The sequence below is a fragment of the Molossus molossus genome, unplaced genomic scaffold, assembly GCF_014108415.1.
Source record: "Molossus molossus isolate mMolMol1 unplaced genomic scaffold, mMolMol1.p scaffold_m16_p_14, whole genome shotgun sequence".
Taxonomy (NCBI): domain Eukaryota; kingdom Metazoa; phylum Chordata; class Mammalia; order Chiroptera; family Molossidae; genus Molossus; species Molossus molossus.
Genome location: NW_023425349.1, coordinates 52735512 through 52756906, shown reverse-complemented (window position 1 = coordinate 52756906; position 21395 = coordinate 52735512). Strand labels below are relative to the sequence as shown.

The 21395-nt window shown below is 45.2% G+C and overlaps 1 protein-coding gene across 3 annotated transcripts in view; it reads right to left on the bottom strand.

Annotated features, from left to right (window-relative positions):
- DOCK8 (dedicator of cytokinesis 8) overlaps positions 1–21395 on the bottom strand; it is a 209001-nt gene that overhangs the window by 31553 nt on the left and 156053 nt on the right. For all 3 annotated transcript variants that reach the window (XM_036261842.1, XM_036261841.1, XM_036261840.1), the window contains 8 exons: positions 20840–20989; positions 18605–18718; positions 13095–13250; positions 10226–10365; positions 6201–6370; positions 2765–2910; positions 581–763; positions 72–201 (listed from right to left, as the gene is read on the bottom strand). In XM_036261842.1, coding sequence (XP_036117735.1) covers positions 72–201; positions 581–763; positions 2765–2910; positions 6201–6370; positions 10226–10365; positions 13095–13250; positions 18605–18718; positions 20840–20989 — 1189 coding nt within the window. The remainder of the gene's footprint in view (positions 1–71; positions 202–580; positions 764–2764; positions 2911–6200; positions 6371–10225; positions 10366–13094; positions 13251–18604; positions 18719–20839; positions 20990–21395) is intronic.

Genomic DNA, 21395 nt, shown 5'->3' with positions numbered 1-21395 from the left:
GATGGTGTCCAGTCATGTTGGGAGGACATTCCTTCCCCAAAAGGGTGCAGAGGAGGGCGGACCCAACACACCTGGGACCCGCCGCCGCATCATCTCCCCTCTGGCCCCTTCTCCTCGGAGCAAAGCCTCTTCCAGCTTGGCTTTGACATCCCTCGACTTCTGCAGGACCTGGGTACTGACTTTGTCAGAACTCGGCTTTCCCTGGACAGAACAGAGACAGAAGGACATTTAGTTTGGTGAGATCTCTGTCAGGGGGAGAATCCTCAGAACAGAACACTCCAAGGTGACATTGGCCAGTTTGGACATGTGCCACACAGAGACACTGTTCGGGGAGGGGGGGGTCCTCAGAACATGCCTAAAATCCTGTTAACAGGAATGAGGTTCTCTCTGCAGATGGCAGGGATCCTTTCCCTGTGGAATTATTATCTTTAAATAGGTTATGGATATGCAAATCGGTTATGGGGTTTAATATAGGAATAAAGAAATCACTAATGCCTCCATTGCCCAAAGGGGAACAGTTACAAGACAGGATGGAACTTGGGAGATGAGAGCTAGGCTAAGTGAGCCACCCCACACCTACCTTGTACTCAAAACACGAGACACAGATGAAGAGGAGATCTAAAATCCTGTTGAGCTGCATCGATGGCAGGTCGGCGATCCACTTCCTAATGAGGCTCTGGTCTGCATTCTTCACGATCCAGAGGAAGCAGATCATGAGGTGCCGGGTCGTGTCGGCATTTAGCATGTTGTACTGCTTGTAGGGCTGGAAGCAGGCAGATAGGGAGACAAGCGCAAGGGATGAACTTGAGCAGCAGGAACATGAGAAGTTTTAAGGGATGTTAATCTCTTAGAAGTAACTGTACTTCTAAGTTGGCTGGGCTCTGTCTGCAGGGACTCTGCCTTTCCCGGGCAGGGGAAGCCGGGCTCTCTGAGCTGGCTTTGGGTACTCTCTGTCTCAGGAAAACTGTGGTCTGGTGGTCTGCCCTGGACCCCGACAACCCTTCTCCCAATCTCAGTGATAACAAGGGGCTCCCTGCTGCTAAGATGATATAAGGGACTCCCATGATGCTAAGATCTCCAAGTATTTCTCCTTCAGTCTGGACACGAGACAAAGAGTGGAGAACTAGCCTAGTTAGGATCCAGAAACACCCTAACTGTTCAAAATTGAGGTTCTTGCCCAGCCGGTGTGGCTCAGTGGTTGAGCATTGACCCATGAACCAAGTGGTCGCTGGTTCGATTCCTGGTCAGAGCACATGCCCAGGTTGTGGGCTGATCCCCAGTTGGGGGCGTGTAGGAGGTGGTCAATTCATGTTCTCTCTCATCGATGTTTCTATCTCTCTCTAAAAAAAAAAAATTGAGGTTCTTTGTCAGAGTCTAAACTATAATATGCTCAACAAAGTAATCAAATCCATAATTTAGTGGAGTCCTCTGCAACGTGACTTATGTTTTCCTGTGTGTGTGTGCAGGGATTCAGGCTACTAGCTTGAATACATTGGCCACAAGAGAGCGTTTCAGACTGCTGAGCGCACTTTCTGTTACTCATCAAATCAACACAAAGAACAATATGTGGCTGCACCCTTGGTTCATGTGACACAGCTAATATCCAGAGGAATGTAGTGGTGAATTTGCAGTGAGGTATTTGTGAGCACATGAGGGAAATGTTGGTTTTGGATGGGAATGATAGGGCTCACGAAGTCACTTTAACTTTAGTTTTTCTGAGTACGGCGATGAGAAGACATGAATTCTAGATATAACCTCACCGGGAGTATTTTCTCATAGATGAGCTTTGAACATGTGGGCGTTTGATCAAGTAACAATGTAAAAAGCACATACCACCTCAAGCAGCTAACTTTGTTAAGGTGGCTATTAGAAAGGTGGAGGAGGCCATAAAACAGTATTTATCAAACTGTAGGATTAGTGATATCAACTCTCAAATGTCTTTTCTCTGTCTTACTTCCCTGCCCTCCAACCCTCATGGGGGCTTCCTGGGGGTGGGAGGGGGTGCCTAAACAGAGGGGAGAGAAGAAAGTCATCCAGCAAAGACCAGTTAGGTCTAGAGGCTGCCTTTCCAGGAGAGAACCGAGCTGAGTCCCCTGCACGTGTGCTGGCCGCTGAAATGCTCAGTTAAATTAGCCGGAGGAGGCAGAGTTGACCTGATGAAGGGATAGTTGGAGCTCACCGAGGAACACAGAGAGAGAACACCTTCCGGGAATCAGAGGTGTTACTCCAGGAGGAGGCCCCCTTTAAACCCACAGTCTGTGCATAGTGACAGAGCCAAACAGCTCTGCATAGGCTCTCTGGGGACCTAGAAAAGCTTAAGTCTTTTGCTGAAGAAGCACTCTGTCAAGCAACCTTCAATCTTTTTTTTGGAGGCAGACACAGCGTGAAGAGTAAATACACAGAATAAGCATAGCTCAAGCCTCCCACCTGAGGGGGCCTTGGTTTGATCCTCTGCAATAATCTCAGATTTCCCAAGTCCACCTCTTTCCTGGGTTTCTGAGCCTTGAACTTTGCACCACTGAGACTGCCTGAACTTGACTGTGATTCTCTGGCTGCGGCCGGCGCCCTGTCTGTGCGCAGCCTCATCTGCACCTGTTCCCTCCGCAGCTGCAGCCTCATGGGGACGCCTTCCCGCATCGAGCACTGAGGCAGAAATCTCACTGCCCCTCAGTGGAGGGTTCTGGGCGGTGAATGAAAGAACAAGCCCATCAGAAGATGGGAAAGACTCAAAACAAAAAATAAGCTAGAGAAATGTGCAACATACCAAGGAAGACAGCATTGTTCCGTTTGTCTTCAAATTAAAATGATTCCCAGCTATGGCCAGCGCCACATTCTGGTTAATTGCACTGGTCCCATCTTGTTCTTCATCGGAACCACTGGTGCGGTTTTTTCCGCTGCGGGCATCTGCAGCTGCAATTCAAACATTATTGGTCTTATTAATGCAACTGTGTTCCTTGGTATTTTCCCAAAGGAGCTGAAAACCTATGTTCACGTAAAAACTTGCACGTAGGTGTTTACAAAAGCTTCATCGATTATTATCAAAACTGGAAAGCAACCAAGATGTCCTTCAATAGGTGAATGGATGAGAGATCTGTGGTACATCCAGACAATGGAATATTATTCACTGCGAAAAAAGCAAGTCATGAAGAGATATGGAGGAATCTTAAATGTATACTTCTCAGGGAATGAAGCCAATGTGAAAGGTTACATACTATATGATTTTAACTATATGACATTCTGGAAAAGGCAAAACTATGGAAACAGTAAAATGTTCAGTGGTTAGCAGGGGTTGGGGGGAAGGGAGGGATGAACAGGTAGAGTACAGAGGATATTTAGGGCAGAGAAACCACTTATGATAGATACTACAGTGATGGATACATATCATACATTTATCTAAACCCTTAAAATGTACGAGAGTGAAGCCCAGTGTAAACTATGAACTTTAGGTGACAATGATGTGTCAATGTAGTTTATCAATTGTAAGAAATGGACCACTCTGGTGGGGGATGCTGCTATTGGGGGAGCCTGTGCGTGTGGGGGCAGGAAGTGTTTGGGAAACGTCTGTGCCTTCCTCTCAGTTTAGCTGAAACCAAAAACTGCTCTAAATATTTGTCTTAAAAAAATCTTTGGTAATGTCAAGCCAAAGATGGCGATTTCCTATGTCCTCTATCCAAAACCCAATCTTCATCAGTCACTAAAGTCAGCACAGTAATTTTAAACCTGCTGTTTGGCATTATTTCTATGCTACCATCTATAGAGAAAAGCAGGCGGGCTAATAAAAAAGACGAAAGGCCCAAACAGTGTGGCTCAGAGGTTAGAGCATTGGCCCGTGGACCAGAGAGTCCCGGGTTTGGTTCCCGCTAAGAGCATGTACCTCGGTTGTGGTTCGTCCCCAGCCCCGGTTGGGGTTGTGCAGGTGGCAACCAGCCAATGTGTCTCTTTCACATCGATGTTTCTCTTTCTCTCTCTTCCTCCCTCTCTCCCTCCTGCTCCATCTGAAGATAAATGTAAAAATGTCCTCAGGTGAGGATAAAAAAAATAAAAAATAAATAAATATGCATAGGGTCATGGTTACAGAAAAGGAAAGAGGATATAAACATTTGCTACACAAAATGTTTTTATAGAAATTCTCTTGCTTTGTCTACGATATAGACACCATTATCAGTTTTTACACCTGAGGGAAGGAAAGTCATTTTAAGGCTGGGGATCTCATCAAAGGTCACATATAGTAATAAATGGGCTGTAGTTTGAATTTAGTTGTATCTCATTTTAAAGACTATATTCTTATTAACTTATCAATCTAAAGATTACATATACAATAGATGTACTATTTCACATTAATAATGAATCCTTTTTACTGTTTTCCCACTTGTCAGTTATATCATGACCATAAATTTCAATGCCTATGTAAAGAAATTATCAAGATTTAAAAAGTTCAAAGACGAAGTGCTAAAAAGCTTTGATCCCAAATAACCGACTTGGAAAATTCTAATCAAGGAATCTCCAGAGACTGTGTGCTACAGTGGTCCCCTGCTTTGGAAACAAACTAGTCACAGGTCTTCAATGAAACTTTTTAGAAACTTCCCAGCAAAATTCCAGAAGTTGTCTGCAAGACGCTGCCCTGCTCTGAACCACATCTTCAAATCTGAGGACGACTGTTCTCAGCTTGCCCTCCGGGCAGGCACTACTAGAGGAAGCCCTACGCACTCTTCCCGCGGCCCACTCGCCCCGGGTGCCCAGCTTGCTTCTGCAGTCTCCTTGCCTGTTGTTCTGCTCATTTTATGAGCTAAATAATTATCCCCATAATGATTTTAGAAATGGTTTAATCATACATGACACTTTGCATTTAGAAGAAGCAGAAACGCTTGGATGGCTCTAAGTTTCCAAGGACGATCGCCCGCAGGGACCTGGGCTCCTGTGGGCACTCCTCAGACAGACCCCAGGATCCGTCGTCCGTCAAGAGCAGCACGCGATTTCTAAAAACGTGCCTTGAGTTGGGGGAAAAGCAAGAACCACTCTGAAGTGGTCAGAATTGTGTGTGTGTGTGTGCGTGTGTGTGTTTTGGGTGGAGGGTAGGCAATGGGATTGTTTGTCTCAGGTGGAGGGTAGTTTTGTTCATCTACGTTCGCTAATCCATACTGTAACACACACAAACCCCTTTGCGACAATTTATCCATTCCTCTCTTTCTACCTGAGAGATACTGACTTCTGACCTTAGAATCAGCCTCTTAGGGCCAAAGGCAAAATCCCTCTGCCATGGCAGAATTTCCTCAGACTGAAAGACACTGTGATATTGTTTTTGCACAGAACAATTGTTTAGGTTCATTTGAGACTGTTCTTTGCTTAAGCAGGATAAAGGATAAAGGACACCTTTATTTCAAGGCATTAGAGCAGTAACCTCCAAAGGGAGTGAATCTGCTATGATCTCATCCTTTGTGGTGTCTGGTTTATAAAGTTCATTATATACCAGCAGACCAATCAATGAATGAACAAACAAGCAAATAATTTTTTGTGGGTTAATCCTCACCCAAGGATTTTCCATTAAATTTTAGATAGGGTAAAAGGGAGGGAGGGGGAGAGAAAGAGAGAAACATTGACATGAGAGAGACACATAGATTTGTTGTCTCCCACATGACCCGACCGAGGCCGGGGATGAAACCTGCAACCCAGGTTTGTGCCCTTGACCGGGAATCCAACCAGTGACCCTTCAGTCTGCTGGCCGATGCTCTAACCGCTGAACCAAAAGGGCCAGGGCCAAACATATCATTTTTTAAATAAAAAATGTGCACAGAGCTATGTGCCTTAAAAAAAAACAACAATGTATAGGGGCCTTAAAAAGGTCTGGAGAGCCCGGCTGGTGTGGCTCAGTGGATTGAGTGTCGTCCCATGGACTGAGAGGTCCTGGCTCAATTCCTAATCAGGGCACATGCCTGGGTTGTGGGCTCGATCCCCAGTGGGGGGTGTGCAGGAAGCAGCCAATCGATGCTTCTCTCTCACATTGATGTTTCTATCTCTATTTCTCCTCTCTCTAAATAAATCAATAAAAATATATTTTAAAAAAGAGGTCTGGAGAGCACTGGTTTAGAGAACTGTTCACATCAGCATATCAGCACCGGAGCTAATGACCGAAACCTCATTCCAGTGGAGCATTTGGCAGGGTCCCCCATCAATCCAGAGCAGGAGACAGAAGGTATGGTTACCTGTAAAGTCGTAGAGCTGTGGCAACGCATCCAGGATGATGCCAACCAAAGGCAGGTACAGGGCGGCAATTTTGACCTTCACCTCCGGCTTGACGCAGCGCGGGTCCAGGTCGTGAGAACTCAGCAAGCTGTGAATGGCACTGACCGCCTTCCTTTGCACTCTGCTGATCCTGTTGGCACCGCCCAGAATGCGAGAGGTTATGGAGGTTATGATGAAGGGAGATCGACCAACATGCTCCTAAACAATGAGTGGCCACAAGGCTCCTAAACAGTGGGGTGACGATGTGAAAATCAAGCAAAATTGGGTAACGTGGGTACAGCTCAGAGACAGACTGCCTGTGTTCTAGTCCTGGGTCGCTGTTAGCACGATGTTTTAAAGTTCATCACGGTATACCATCAAGTACTTCATTCCTTTTTATTGTTGAATAATATTGCATGAATCTATCACATTTTATTTATCCACTTACTGATGGACATTTGTATTGTTTCCACTTTTTGATTATTATGAATTATGAATGCTGCTATGAATATTTGTGTATAAGTTTTTGTGTGGAGAGAAGTGTTATTTCTCTTGGGTATACACCTCAGAGTAGAATTACTGGATCACATGGTAACTGTCTGTTTAATGTTGCTGAACTGTTTTCAACAGTGGCTACCCCACTTCACACTCCTAGAGGAGAGTGTGAGGTTTCCATATGCCTTTTGCCAACACTTGCTATTTTCAGTCTTTTTAATTAGAGCTATGCTAGTGGGTATGAAGGTGCCTTGGACTGAATGTTTGTGTCCCTCTAAAATTCACATGCTCAAACCTAATCCCCAAAGTGGTTGTGTGGGCCTTTGGGAGGAAATTAGGTCACGAGGGCAGAGCCCTTATGAAAGAGGCCTCGGAGAACTTCCTCGCCCGGTTCTGCCATGTAAAGACGCAGAGAAGACGGTCATCTATCAGCTAGGAAGTGGGTCCTCACCAGACACGGAATCTGCTGGCACTGATGCCAGGTAATCTCCGCATGCTTGAAAACACTGTAGATTTAACGATGTGTGAACAATTGTGGACACCCCCTGGTAAAGGGGGCTGCAGGGAGACCCATTAGAAACTGGAGTTGTGGATCCTTTCAGGGGTCCAGGTCCTGAGATGTGTCCCTCTGGCCCTTGCACCATAGATGGGCAGGTGTTGGTGAGTCTACTGATTGTCTTGGCAGCAAAAGGAAGTACTGATCAAGAGGAAGTATTATTAAAGGATGACATCTTTCTGAGATTTCAACCCACATGGTAAAGTGTGTGACTATTCCTAATGACTTTCTAGGAGAGTAATTGATAACTCAGAAATAAGAAATTATTTGGTTGCCAAAGGAGTGATACTCTTTTTTTTTTTTTTTTTAATATGCTTTTTTTTTAATTCTCACCCGAGGACCTTTTTTTTTTTTTTTTTTTTTTTGCATTCATCTTCAGATAGAGCAGGAGGGAGAGAGGAAGAAAGAGAGCGAGAGAAACATCAAGTGAGAGAGTCACTCGATTGGTTGCCACCCACACGACCCTAACCGTGGCTGGGAACAAACCGCAACTGAGGTATGTGCCCTGACCGGGAATCGAACTTGGACCCCTCAGTCCATGGAAGGGCCCTCAGCCCACTGAGCCACACTGGCCGGGCAGGAGTGATACTCTTAATTAGTTATCTCCTGGGGGGAGGACATGTAAGGTGTGTGTTGCTAGTAAAGTAACAGCAACAAATGTACAAGGAGTCAGAACAGATGTCAGGGCTGTTTCTCCAGACATCTGACCAGAAGGGAAATGGGAAGTAGAAACCACTGCTAATAACAATACAAGTACTTTCAGAAATCATGTACATCAGTGCTATTAAAGGACAATTAAGAAAGTGCGTGTGACCCTGGCTGGTGTGGCTCAGTTGGTTGGGTGTTGTCCCGTGTACTGAAGGGTGGTGGGTTCGATTCCCAGTCAGGGCACATGCCTGGGTTTCAGGCTCAATCCCCGGTAGGGCACAAGCAGGAGGCAGACAGTCGATGATGTTTTGCTTTTCAATCAATGTTTCTCTCTCTCTCCCCCTTCCTCTCTCTCTAAAAAAAAATCAATAAAATGTATATATATATATATATATTGTTTTTTTTTAAAAAAAGAAAGAAAAGAAAGTGTGCGTGTGTGTACATGTATGTGAAAGAGATTTTCTTTGTGCTCAAACCTTATCAGAATGTGCCAGGGCACTCTGTGCTGCTGTGGAAACTTCTGTTAGTTACAGGCCAGAAGGTTTCATTGAGAGGATTAAGAGGCGTTCAGTTAGGGGTGAGAGAAGAAGATGAAATTGAAGCCTTGGACAATGAAGCCCGCGGAGGATGCACTCAGGACCTGGATTTCTGGACGGGGGCAGAACTTAGAGCTCGGAACCCGAGCTTTCCCACACTGACCCGCATGGGGACAGAGCAGTCACGCAGGCTGCATCAGCTTGGGCAAAGCCCGTAAGCTATGCCTGTTAGCGCAGTGACACCCTCGGGTGTGCTCCTGAAACTTCCACTCAGGACTCTTCTGCTTCCTTCTCTAAATTATAAGCACTTTGAGAGGACGTGAGAACTTCCAGTTAAAAATCTGTAACATACAGCAACATGGCCATTAATTGGCCTACTTTATTCCAGAAACTTCTCTAGCCGAGGCAGACAGACTGACAGTCACAGGGACAGGCTCCCTGGGCAGGGAGGTGCTGTGTGTGGAGAGAGACTGGGGAGGGACTCAGCCCACCTGCGTCTAGAGTTCTTTCTGCTCTGTGACCTTGGGAGTTCCTTCACTTCTGTGAGTCTGATCTGAACACCAGAAGGGTGGAACCGAAATTACTTTCCAATCCTAATGGTCTGGGAATGGTGAGTTCTGTGGGGGAAGGAAATTTTGTCTGTTTTGTGTACTGATATATTTCTTCCTTCCTTCCTTCCTTTCTTTCTTTCTTTCTTTCTTTCTTTCTTTCTTTCTTTCTTTCTTTCTTTCTTTCTTTCTTTCTTTCTTTCTTTCTTTTCCTCACCCAAAGATATTTTTCTGTTTATCTTCAAATAGAGTGGGAGAGAGGGGATGGGAGAGGAAGAGAGAGAGAGAGAGAGAGAGAGAGAGAGAGAGAGAGAGAAACATCAATGTGAGAGGGACGCATCAACTGGCTGCCTCCTGCACGACCCCCACCAGGGGGCTGGGGACAAACCACAACCAAGGTATCAAACCCTTGACCGGAATCAAACCCAAGACTCATTGGTCCATGGGCTAATGCTCTAACTACTGAGCCAAACCGGCCAGGGCTGCACTGATATATTTCTGCACTGATATACTCCAACATTTAACTGTGTCTGCCCCATGCAGATATTCAGTAATTGCTGCATAGAATGTACACTATTTTGGAAGGCATTGTCTCCTTCTGTTAAATCAGGCAGGCAGTGTTTTCTGACCATATGGGCTCCTGGAGCATAGGGAGAGAAGGAAAGAAGAGGGTGTCTGCCACAATCCCTGGCTGTGGATTTCAAGGCTGATGCGCCACATGCCCCTCGGTGGTCGAGTTTATAAGACGTTAAAGGATTTATAAGTCCTGGACCTGTGCTATCTCTTAGCTCGGGAGGGTCTCTTTGCAAGAAATATTGTAAATCTGGACATAGGGCAACTGCTTTCTCATTAGTGGCCACTTGCTTTGTCAGCCTTGAGCCCGGTGGCATCTTGCTGCCATGTCTGTGTGCACAGGGGCGTGCGTTTAAAAAGGCTTTGTTCCTAAGGCGTCCCCTCGTCACGCATCCCTGGGAAACCTGCTACATAGTTCTTCTCAGTGGAAAGTGGCTAAAAAATGCCGTTTTGTGGTTTCTCTCCCTCCCCCGTGCCTTTCCACATTCCTGCGGGCATTGCTGTCTCAAAGCACCGAGCTCCCGCCCTTCGGAACTGGTGAACGGTCAAGTTCTTCACCAAGCGCAAGAAGTTGAACTACAAACTTTAGTAGGTAGCATTTGTGTGTTTGTTTTTTGCTTTGTAGTCCATTTTAAATGTCAGGAACATACCCTTCCCATTCAGCATCCAGGGCAGCGGCCAGCTCGGTAAAGAGGAGCCCGGTGAGGAAATGCTGCTGGCGGTACTCCGGAGTCAGGTCGAACATGCTGGCGATCCTCTGGTCCTGGAAACTGGAGCAGGAGCTCGAGTTCTACAGAAAGGCAAGGGGCGGTTCTGTGAGTGACGAGGGCTGGAATTAAGATAGCGAGGGTGGGTATTTATAGAGCTCGGGGTATGGCCAGGCTATGCCAATGCAGCCACCACCACTATCCCTATGGGACAGATGAGGAAACAGACGGAGAATGGTCACTTAGCTTTCCCGTCCCTGCAGATGGAGGGCTGCCCACTGGGAAAGGGAAAATGAAGCGCTCATGGGCTGTCACACAGTGAGTAACACTCCCTTCCCCACCTACACCTACAATCAAAAGTCGAAGATGAAAATCCCAGGGTAACCACCGGATAGGAGAAGGGGAACTGGATCCAAAGTGCAGCTGTGAGCAGGCAATTCCTGTCTAACCAGCGGCCCCTTCGTCACGGACAGGCCCTGCACACTGAGCTGCGCTTCGACACGTGGTTTATGCACGTTGTCTGACTTTTGCTGGCCTAGAAACTAGAAGCGGCATCAGGGCAGGGAGTGTCGGATGGACCAGGCAGTCGATTCCTGTGCTCTTATCTTGGGGGCACGCTTTTCACCTCACTAAGAGCATGGAAGATGTCTCTGAAAATCCTTGACATGTGGGTGAGGCTGGGCCTGGCCCCTGGGTTTGCTAACTCCCAGGGGCAGTCAGAAGGGAAGTGTGGGTGAGGACCTAGGGCAAAGTTAGCACTTTTGGAATCTCTGCTGGGAAGTCGTCTTTCCCAGGTCACACTCAGATGGCCACGTAGCTAATATCTCTGGCTCACATCTTTTCTTATCCTCACCCGAGGACATTTTCACATTTATCTTCAGATAGAGTAGGAGGGAGAGAGAGAGAGAGAGAGAGAGAGAGAGAGAGAGAGAGAGAGAGAAACATCGATGTGAGAGAGACACATCAACTGGTCACCACCCACACAACCCCAACCGGGGCCAGGGACAAACTGCAACTGAGGTACGTGCCCTTGGTGGGAACCGAACCTGGGACTCTCTGGTCTACATGATGACACTCTAACCGCTGAGCCAAACTGTCCAGGGCCTGGCTCACGTCTTTTGGCATAAATGGCCAAGATTATTATTACTTTAATTAACAGACAAACCTTAACCTTTGTGTTAGTATCAAGGAATAAGCAACAGAAATAGAACCTACTACTGAGAGATCTTACCTGCTTCTCTGAGCTACTGATTTGTTACTCTAAGTGGAATGTAACTATAAAATAGCATCTTCTTAAAGTTTTTCTATAGGACACTATCCCTTGAGAAATCTATGGAAGGAAACGTTTCTGGAGTCAAATCATTTTGGGAATCACTGTTCATCATACAGCTCCTCCCATTTCCCCCTCCGCCCCTGGGACATTTACAATTTCCAGGAACAGGCTGGAGACTCTTGGATGGCCTTCTACAAAGAAACCTGTTAACATAAGGTTTCCAAAACTGCTCCGACTGTGGGATCCTGTATTTGTATAATACCTCTCAGCATCCTGTGGAATCTGGGGCCCACCGAACCTAACTTGAGAAATGCTATTCCACAAAAAATGATTGGCCAAAGTCCTGTCTCTAAATATTAATATAAGTGTTATTCTTTTTGGCTGATCATGAGCAAGACTTGTTAGAAACACACTCTCTATAAGCCAGGCCATTTGTTTAGTTTATGATGAGGTCTTTTCAATGCTTCAAGAGCTAAATTATCTGGAACATGATTCAAGGTGGACTCATCTTGTGCTGAATCCATTCCGTAACAGTATCAGCAAAAGTTCTAAGAGAGTTCGAAGATACAATATCCATGTTAAAAACCACTATTAGCCCTGGCCGGTTTGGCTCAGCGGTTAGAGCGTCGACCTGTGGTCCTGAGAGACCCGGGTTCGGTTCCCACTAAGGGCGCATACCTTGGTTGCAGTTTGTCCCGGCCCTGGTCGGTTGTGCGGGTGGCAGCCACTCGATGTGTTCCTTTCGCATCGATGTTTCTCTCTCTCTCTCTGTTCCTCTCTCTCCCTCCCACTCTACCTGAACAGAAAATGGAAAAATGTCCTCCGGTGAGGATAAAAAAAAAAAAGAAAAAAAAAAAGAAAAACCACTATTAGATCATATTGGAATCAATATCAGAGGAATCTGTAATTTCAAAAATTTGATGGCGCTAGGGTTTCAGAACAGTGAGGTGAGCAAAGGAGGCTGTCGAGATGGAGAAGAAAGATGATTCACGTGAGACAAAGAAAGACATGTGACTTTTCTATAAACCTCCACATTTTCATGATGCATATGGATTCCTTGCTCTACTTGGCCTCAGCAGGGGCCTTGGAGCCTAGAAAGAAACCCACCACTTCATGTGTAAATGACTAGTTAGATGGTACAACTTTGGGAAGCATGCTTGTATGTATCTGAATCAACTGATCTGCTTTATTTATTTTTAATCCTCACCCAAGGAGATTTTTACATTTATATTCAGACAGAGTGGGAGGGGGAGAGAGAGAGAGAGAGAAAGAAACATCGATGTGAAAGAGACAGATCAACTGGTTGCCACCCACACAACCCCAACCAGGGCACGTGCCCTTGACCGGAATCGAACCCGGGACTCCTTGGTCCACAGGCTGACGCACTTACGGCTGAGCCAAACTGGCCAGTGCTCAATTGATCTGCTTTAATAGCTTGATTTTTCTTTGAATTAAGAACACCAACTTTTACGGAAGAAATGACTAAACTGAGCCATCTAAGTGAAGTAGCTTGTGTACTTCCTCCGGTTCGCTGATCACCTGGGACGATATGGAGGGGCAGGGAGACGCTGGAGCAGTATCAGCATTCATGAAGAAGAGGTTCAGGTTGAGGTAATGTTCATGGCTGCAGAGGATTCTCAGGAACTCCAGCCTCATGGAGATGAGTGTGGCAAGGTTGTTCAGCTTGGCTGACAGCTGGGAAGAAAAATGAGAAAAGGAAAGAAGCATTTATTATAAGGTGGATAGAGTTGAGGTTGATGAACACAAAAATATCCTTTCTCCCCAGATGAAGGCAGTCAGTTTGATGAAAACGAATGGCACAGTACAGCCGATGGCAAACTGAGTTACCGGGAGGCCCAGTAGGTTTTCACCCACTGTTTCCCTTCACGATTCTAGCCCAACAACTGTCCAAACTGAGGATTCTTGCCCCAAACCCCAGCCTTGTCAAATCTATAACACCATAGCAAGCCTCTGTTGGAAATAATCTGTATGTATATCTCCAGTGTAACACAATATAATTAATTTTACAAAAACCCTACTGTCCAAGAAACTAAAAAAAAGGACCCCACATGGGGCAATACAAAACTAGTGGAACATGTCTGGATGACTTTAACCCCACAAGTGTTGTTTTTTTTTTGTTTGTTTTTGTTTTTTGTAGTTTCTAATTAAAGACCCCAGTGGGAAGTTCTTAAACCAGTTCCCTGGATGAGAACATCACATTACTTAGAAAAGTATGTAGTCCCTGCAAAAAAGCCAGGGAGTTTGCTTCAATGAGGAGGAAGCAGAGGAGAAAGAAGCAGAAAGGGTTTCAGGAAAAATCCTCCCTTGAACAAACAAACCACGAAATTAGCAATGGAAAGCTGACAAAGGCGAGAGTCTGGAAGAGATCACTTGCTTCTCCCAGGAAAGTTGACAACTGAAGGACCCCAGACTCTATGGGCTGTAACTCAGAGGCAGCTTCTCCTAAGGTCGAGTGTGGAAAGAAGGGGTTGATGGACCTTGAACCTGTTAATATGTCATAAAACCTTCCCACCTCGGCACAGGAAACCAGCATCTCATCCCTACAAATGGACATGCCTCCTCTTCATGCACTTTAAGCACAGTTTATAAACTATATAATTTAAACGAGCACATACTTTTAGCCATTTTAGGAGAAGCCACTGTGTTGTGGTATTTTGCCTCTAGAATCCATTTGTAGTTGAGACATTTATTTGAAACACATGAATGCCATTACGTATTATGTGAGAAAAAGGGGGAAAAAAAAAAAAGGTCATGACTTCTGTGTAAGAACAGTGGCCAGAACTCACACTCTTATCACTATGCATTGCTGGCTGATTTTGGACCAAAGGGGTCACCAGCAAATTGAACTTCATCTTATGCTCATCACTCATTCACAAAGAGTTGTTGGATCAAACCAATTATCAGAACATGAATGCATAAGATATTTGCACTTGGGAAGGCCACAGTGTAGGTATCTTTCATAGGTCCCTTGAGATTTTACTAAAGACAGAAATTCCAAAAATTATTTTAGTGATGTTTAAAAGAGAGCAAGGTGCAGTTCCTGAAATGTTGTCCTCAAAGGCCAGCACTGACAGTAATAGCCTCAGTGGCCTTACCCAAGGGATGGGTGCTAACTTAGTGGCACATTGAAAGTGACACAGAGCAACTGAAAAACTAGATTTTGCTGTTGTTAGTGACTATTAATAAAAGACTAAGTTTATACTCATGGTCACGACGTCTATAAATGACAGAAAACATGATAGGTTATACAAAATGATAAAATCAGAGGCCTTTGGAAGAATGGAATTTGCCTCAGGTATGACATTCATACTGTACCTAGATAGCTGGGATCAATGAATTAAATCATCATTGACTGGGGTCAGTGGTCTTTTTAGGCCTGTGGGCTATCATCGTGCTAAGCAATACCATGGACATCACTGGCAAACATAGAGCATAGAATCAGAACATTGAAAGCTGAATAAATCTAATGCATCCTTATCCTTTTGCAGACCAGGAAGCCACTGTCCCAAATGTTGACAACCCCCAAATTACAGATGTGTTTAATGGCATCATGGGATCAGAATACAGGTCTCCAGATTCCTAGTCTAAGGCTCTCTGGCAGCGGAGACTGGGAAGAGGGAGAAAAAGGAGACTAAATTACAAGTACACTCTAACTTAAAGGAAAAGGAAATAGTTAAAAGGAGAAAGAGAAGATAAAATGTGCATTTGCAGGGCCAGTAGATATCTACTTTTGATTGTTTTATTTGCCTCTTGTAATAAACACTACCCACAGGTGAGCAGTGACAAAGATTCTCTCCATGACCAAACTCTAGTCAGGTTCCGCTGAGCTCTTTTTCAAAAAGTCCACCCCTGGGCATGTCCTCATTTTTGCTAATTTTAGCAAAAATCCTAAATCAGTTTAGTCAAAATCCTTACCCTTGATATCTGACTAAATAAATCCTCTTCCCTCACCATCCTCCAGGTGAAGTATGACCACCCTGTCTGTCTTCAGCAAGAATCCTGTTAGGTTGGTTTATTTATTTTATTTTATTTTTTTATCCTCACTCGAGGACATTTTTCCATTTTTTGTTCAGATAGAGCAGGAGGGAGAGAGAGGAAGAGAGAGAGAGAAACATCGACGTGAAGGGACACATCGAGTGGCTGCTACCCGCACGACCAACCAGGGCCGGGGACAAACTGCAACCGAGGTACGTGCCCTTAGCGGGAACCGAACCCGGGTCTCTCCGGACCGCAGGCCAACGCTCCAACCGCTGAGCCAAACCGGCCAGGGCCTGTTAGGTTGGTTTAGCCAGAATCTTTCCTTGTCCTTGATGCTTCTTTCCTCTCGGTAATTTTTCATCCACTGACCACCCCACTCTGCTCCTTGGCTATAAATGCCCACTTTTCCTTGCATTCAGCATTGGTTTCAACCTCTCTCCTGTATTCTAAAACTCTACTGCAGCAGTCCCTGCACCTGTCGTGATTGTCCTGAATGAAGTACACCTTACTGTTTAACTGGTGTCATGAATAATGTTTTTGTTTGTTTAACAGCAGCTAAACCTGGACCTACAGTGGTGCTCTGGTATCTCCTTTCCATATATAATCTTCTGGAAACAGATGAACTTCTATTTGCAATTAATCCAATGACCATCCTAAACACCTAAGAGGGATGCCGAAGAGAAACGGCATTTCTCCACCCTGCAATCTGGTGGGATGTGGAGAGAAGACCCACACCAGGGCAGGACAGGGTGCTCAGGGCTCCTGCTGTTTCCCTGGGATTCTCTTTCTATTTATTTATTTAAAAAATTGTTTTTGTTGTTATTGTTGTTAATCCTCACCCGAGGATATTTTTCTATTGATTTTTAGATAGAGTGGAAGGGGAGGAGGTAGGGGGTAGGGGGGGTGAGAGAAACATCGATGTGAGAGAGACACATTGATTGGTTGCCTCCTGCAAGACCCCAATCGGGGCCGAGGATTGAACCTACAACCCTTTGGCCTATGGGCTGATACTCTAACTGCTGAGCCAAACCAGCCAAGGCAGGGGATTCTCTTTTTATAAGTCAGCTTCCTTACCAGGAGTTCCTTTAGAAAAGTCATGGTCTTTTTGTGGGGGAAGGGTAGATCCTTTTCTTTTACCAATGAGGAAATGAGACTGATAGAAGTTGAATGACTTATTTAAGGTCACTAAGAGATTAACCACAGAGAGCCAGGCCTGATAGAACAGGGTGATTAATCCACTGTACCTTGGAGTGAGGCAAATGTGGCTCTTTCCTCCTTGGACAACTTATATAACTCCTCTAAACCTCAGTTTTATCATCTAAAAAATGTTGATAATGACACCTTGCAAGGATTAAATGATACGATTTCTATAAAGTGCCAAGTGCCTGGTATATAGGAAGAAACCTGGCATATATGGTGGAGGTGGAGGTGGTGGAGGTGGAGGTGGTGGAGGTGGTTGGTGGTGATGTTGGTGGAGGTGGTGGGGGGTGGTTGGTGTTGATGTTGGTGGGGTGGTGATGAAGGTAGAGGTGGTGGGTGAAGATGTCTGTGAAGGTGGAGGTGGTGGAGGTGATGATGGTGGAGGTGGTGGAAGTGGTGGGTGGTGATGTTGGTGAAGGTGGAAGTGGTAGAGGTGGAGGTAGTTGGTGAGATGGTGGGTGGTGATGATTATGGAGGTGGTGGGTGGTGATGTTGATGAAGATGTAGGTGGTGGAGGTAGAGGTGGTGGTGATGGTGTTGGAGGTGGTAGGTGGTGATTGTGGAGGTGGTGGGTGGTGATGTTGGTGGAGGTGGAGATGGTGGTGGTAGAGGTGGTGGGTGGTGATGTTGGTGGAGGTGGAGGTGGTGGTGGTAGAGGTGGTGGGTGGTGATGTTGGTGGAGGTGGAGGTGGTGATGGTAGAGGTGGTGGGTGGTGATGCTGGTGGAGGTGGTGGTGGTAGAGGTGGTGGGTGGTGATGTTGATGGAGGTGGTAGGTGGTGATGTTGGTAGAGGTGGTGGGTGATGGTGGAGGTGGAGGTGGTGATGGTAGAGGTGGTGGGTGGTGATGTTGGTGGAGGTGGAGGTGGTGGTGGTAGAGGTGGTGGGTGGTGATGATGGTAGAGGTGGTGGGTGATGGTGGAGGTGGTGGAAGTGGTGGGTGGTGATGTTGATGAAGGTGGAAGTGGTAGAGGTGGAGGTAGTTGGTGAGATGGTGGGTGGTGATGATTATGGAGGTGGTGGAGGTGGTGGGTGGTGGTGTTGATGAAGATGTAGGTGGTGGAGGTGGTGGGTGGTGATTTGGTGAAGGTGGAGGCGGTGGTGGTAGAGGTGGTGGGTGGTGATGTTGATGGAGGTGGTAGGTGGTGATGATGGTAGAGGTGGTGGGCGATGGTGGAGGTGGAGGTGGGATAGAGGGAGTGGGAAGTGATGACAAAGGTAGCAGGTAGAGGTGATAGTGCCAATGGTAGAGGTAGTAGTGGCTAAATGGATTATGAGACTAAAGGAGTAGTAACATAATAACTGCTATTTATATTACTATTGTTCGGACAGTCTGAAAGGGATGATGAACACGAGAATTCCATTTAAAAATTTGGGGGGGATGGCACTGATAAGATGCTTGGATTATAAAATATTTTTTTTTGTGCTCAGTAAAATGTAGTCTCTTTTTTTATTTTATCAGGGTTCTTTAAAGTCAGAGTTTCACAATCACAAGTTAACGCATTATCCTAATACGTGAAAAGAGACCTCCTACTTTGAATTCTATACCTGGACAAAGATTAAATGCGACAGTCACATGATTTCTGTTAAATGGTAAACTGAAGGAAGCAGATCATATCACTAACAAATTTCAATTCCCTTAGGTTAACTTGTTAACCTTCCTGTGATGGGTTGGTAAATGCTCTAGGAATCCACACAAACCAGTGTGTCTTGGGATGTCGATGACACAAAACTCAGAATGTACCAGAGCCAAGCTGTCTAACTTGGCAACGAGTCAGACAGCTTACCAGGGCAATGAGTGTCAGATGGGAAGGAACCAGGAACCACGTGGCTGCCTGAGGGAACACTCACCTGGTTGCAATAATGTTTGATGAGGTTAAACACAAAGCTGCGATCCATGAGTGAGAGAAGGTCATACAAGAAGAAAGCCAGGCTGATGTTGATCTTTCCTGCCTGTTCAGTTTCCTTAAAAGCAAACACAAAGAGGCAAATCATTTTGTGGTAAACCCAGGTCGTGAACTCCCAGGTCCCTGGTGGGAAAGTCTGGAGAGGCAGGTCCCACTTTATAGTCAGTGTTCCTCTGGGAGACAATGGGCAAAGCAGGCAACCCTGCAAAATTCGAGCAAACATAATTTAGAATGTAACTGATGCCATGACTGTTAGGTTGAATCAAGTAATTCTTTATCTACTGTTAATATTAAGGTACATTTCCCATCCGGCAACCAATAAAAAGTTCTCTGAATCTGAGTCTGTTTCTGTTCTACTTGCTCATTTTGTTTGTAGATTCAATTGTTGATAGATATGTATGTATTGCCATTTTATTGTTCATATTTTTTATTTTCTTCTTCAAGAAGACCCTTCAACATTTCATATAATACTGGTTTGGTGGTGATGAACTCCCTTAGCTTTTTCTTGTCTGGGAAACTCTTTCTATGGCCATTGATTCTAAATGATAGTTTTGCATGATAGAGAAATCTTGGTTGTAGGTCCTCGTTTATCATAGTCTTTTTTTTTTTTTTTAAAAAAAAAGCATACTTATGGTCCCGAAGTTTCTCATTCAACATTACATAATAAATATTTTCTACATTCTAGTTTCTCATATTTCTTCATATGGCTTTATCATAATTAATTTGATTCTGGTAAGTACTGTTTGGGTAAAAGAAACTTGAAATGTATTCTCTATCTTCAGTGAGACAGATTCTTGTAAGGATTATTGCAGAAAATCAAATCAGGATAAAATAACCCAGTTTTACCGAAGGATTTTTTTTTTTTTTTTTTTTTCTCCAATTAGGCAGCATCCCTAGCCTCGAAGAAGTCACAGTCCTATCTGGTAGAGCGAACTCTTGCATAAAGTGAGGCCAGGGTTTTGTTCTTGTTGCCTCCCAGTGCTCGTATTCACAAAGGGTTTTACAGTACTTCAGAGCAGTCGGGAATTGACTTGCTCACGGTCATGTCTTCTATTCTCAGAATGATAAATCCGTTTTCTCTGACAGTACTGAAAACATATCTTGAAACTCTTTTCCTCTGGTTATGGTGTGCAGTTTGCCAATCCAGGCCAAGCGGACCAGCCACTGGCATGGATGTGGACCTGATAAAGAAGTTCCCACGATCTTACTGAGCGGCGAGTCCTCACGTTCTCGGCATCTCTACGTGGTCTGCTCCTGGGTGGTACCCATAGCCGTCTGGATGCTCAGTCTTGGTTTTGCTGCTAGCTGTGTGACTTTGGAAAAATTTGCCACCTTGCTGTGCTTCATTTTTCACGCCTGTTTGAATGGAAATTTCATTGCCGCTCTCACAAAGTTTGCCATGAGAAGTCATGGTTGTTTCTCTCAAGCCCTCGGTACTATACACATTCTTTTTTTTTTTTTTATCCTCACCCGAGAATATTTTTCCATTTTTTGTTCAGATAGAGTGGGAGGGAGAGAGAGGAAGGAAGAGAAAGAGAGAAACATCGACATGAAAGGGACACATCGAGTGGCTGCCACCCGCACGACCAACCAGGGCCGGGGAAAAACTGCAACCGAAGTACGTGCCCTTAGCGGGAACCGAACCTGGGTCTCTCCGGACTGCAGGCCAACGCTCTAACCGCTGAGCCAAACTGGCCAGGGCTATACACATTCTTTATAATGATAAAGGTGTTAATAATGATTATTGCTGCCTCAAATTTTATAGTTGCCTTTACAATTTTTATTTTATTACACATTATATATTTAACTTTCTATTTTAAAGTAATTATAAACTTACAGAAACAGTTCAAGAATGGTCCAAAGAACTCTTGTATCCCTTTAGCCAGGTTAACCAGGTTCATCGATATTTGACATTTCACTACATTAGCTTTATTATTCTCTCTATCTATATAACTTTTGTTTTCTGAACCATTAAAGAGCACCATGCAAATATCATGCCCATTCGCCCCATAATACTTCAGGGTGTATTTCCTGAGAACAAGAATATTCTCTGTCATCTCTACATTGATACAATAACATTTACATTACTGCTTTAAGATGGTGCTTATTTTTCTCTGATTATGAAAGTAACATGTTCAAGGTACAGTATTGAGAACATAGAGTCAAACGACACAGTTACCTTCGGAGACTTCACTAAAAGGGCCGCAATCTCCGAGGTGACCACATTAACGATGGTCGTTATGTCATCTTTGAAACGGTCGGAAAAACGCGTCCTCCGAAAATCGTCCTGTTTGTCCATGTTGTGTACGTACTGGGCCATGCTTTTCACCTACAGAGGGGATGCGGGAAATGTCAACGTGGAAACTGGTGACCTGCTTGTACGCTGTGGAAAAGGGGGAAAGGCTGGAAGGAAAGCGCATTAACAATAGACTTTCGAACACTTTATCTGTGCTGGTAGTTGCCCAAACAGGCTGGGGACTAAAAATGCTCCTGCCACACAGATGGTTACCATGGTGGCAGGAGGTGGGCAGGGTGTCCTCTTCTTGACCCCAAGTCAGGGGGCTTCTTCCTTGCTGCTGACAAAGCCAAAGGGCTTAATTTTTAGCTACCGAGTCATCAAAGCTCCCCTCCTCTCAACTGCCTACGCCCGGGAAGGCAGGCCTGTGCTGGGTCCCGGAGCCACTTGGCCATGTGTCCGTCACTCCCAGGGCTCACAGCACACTGCCGAAAAGGGC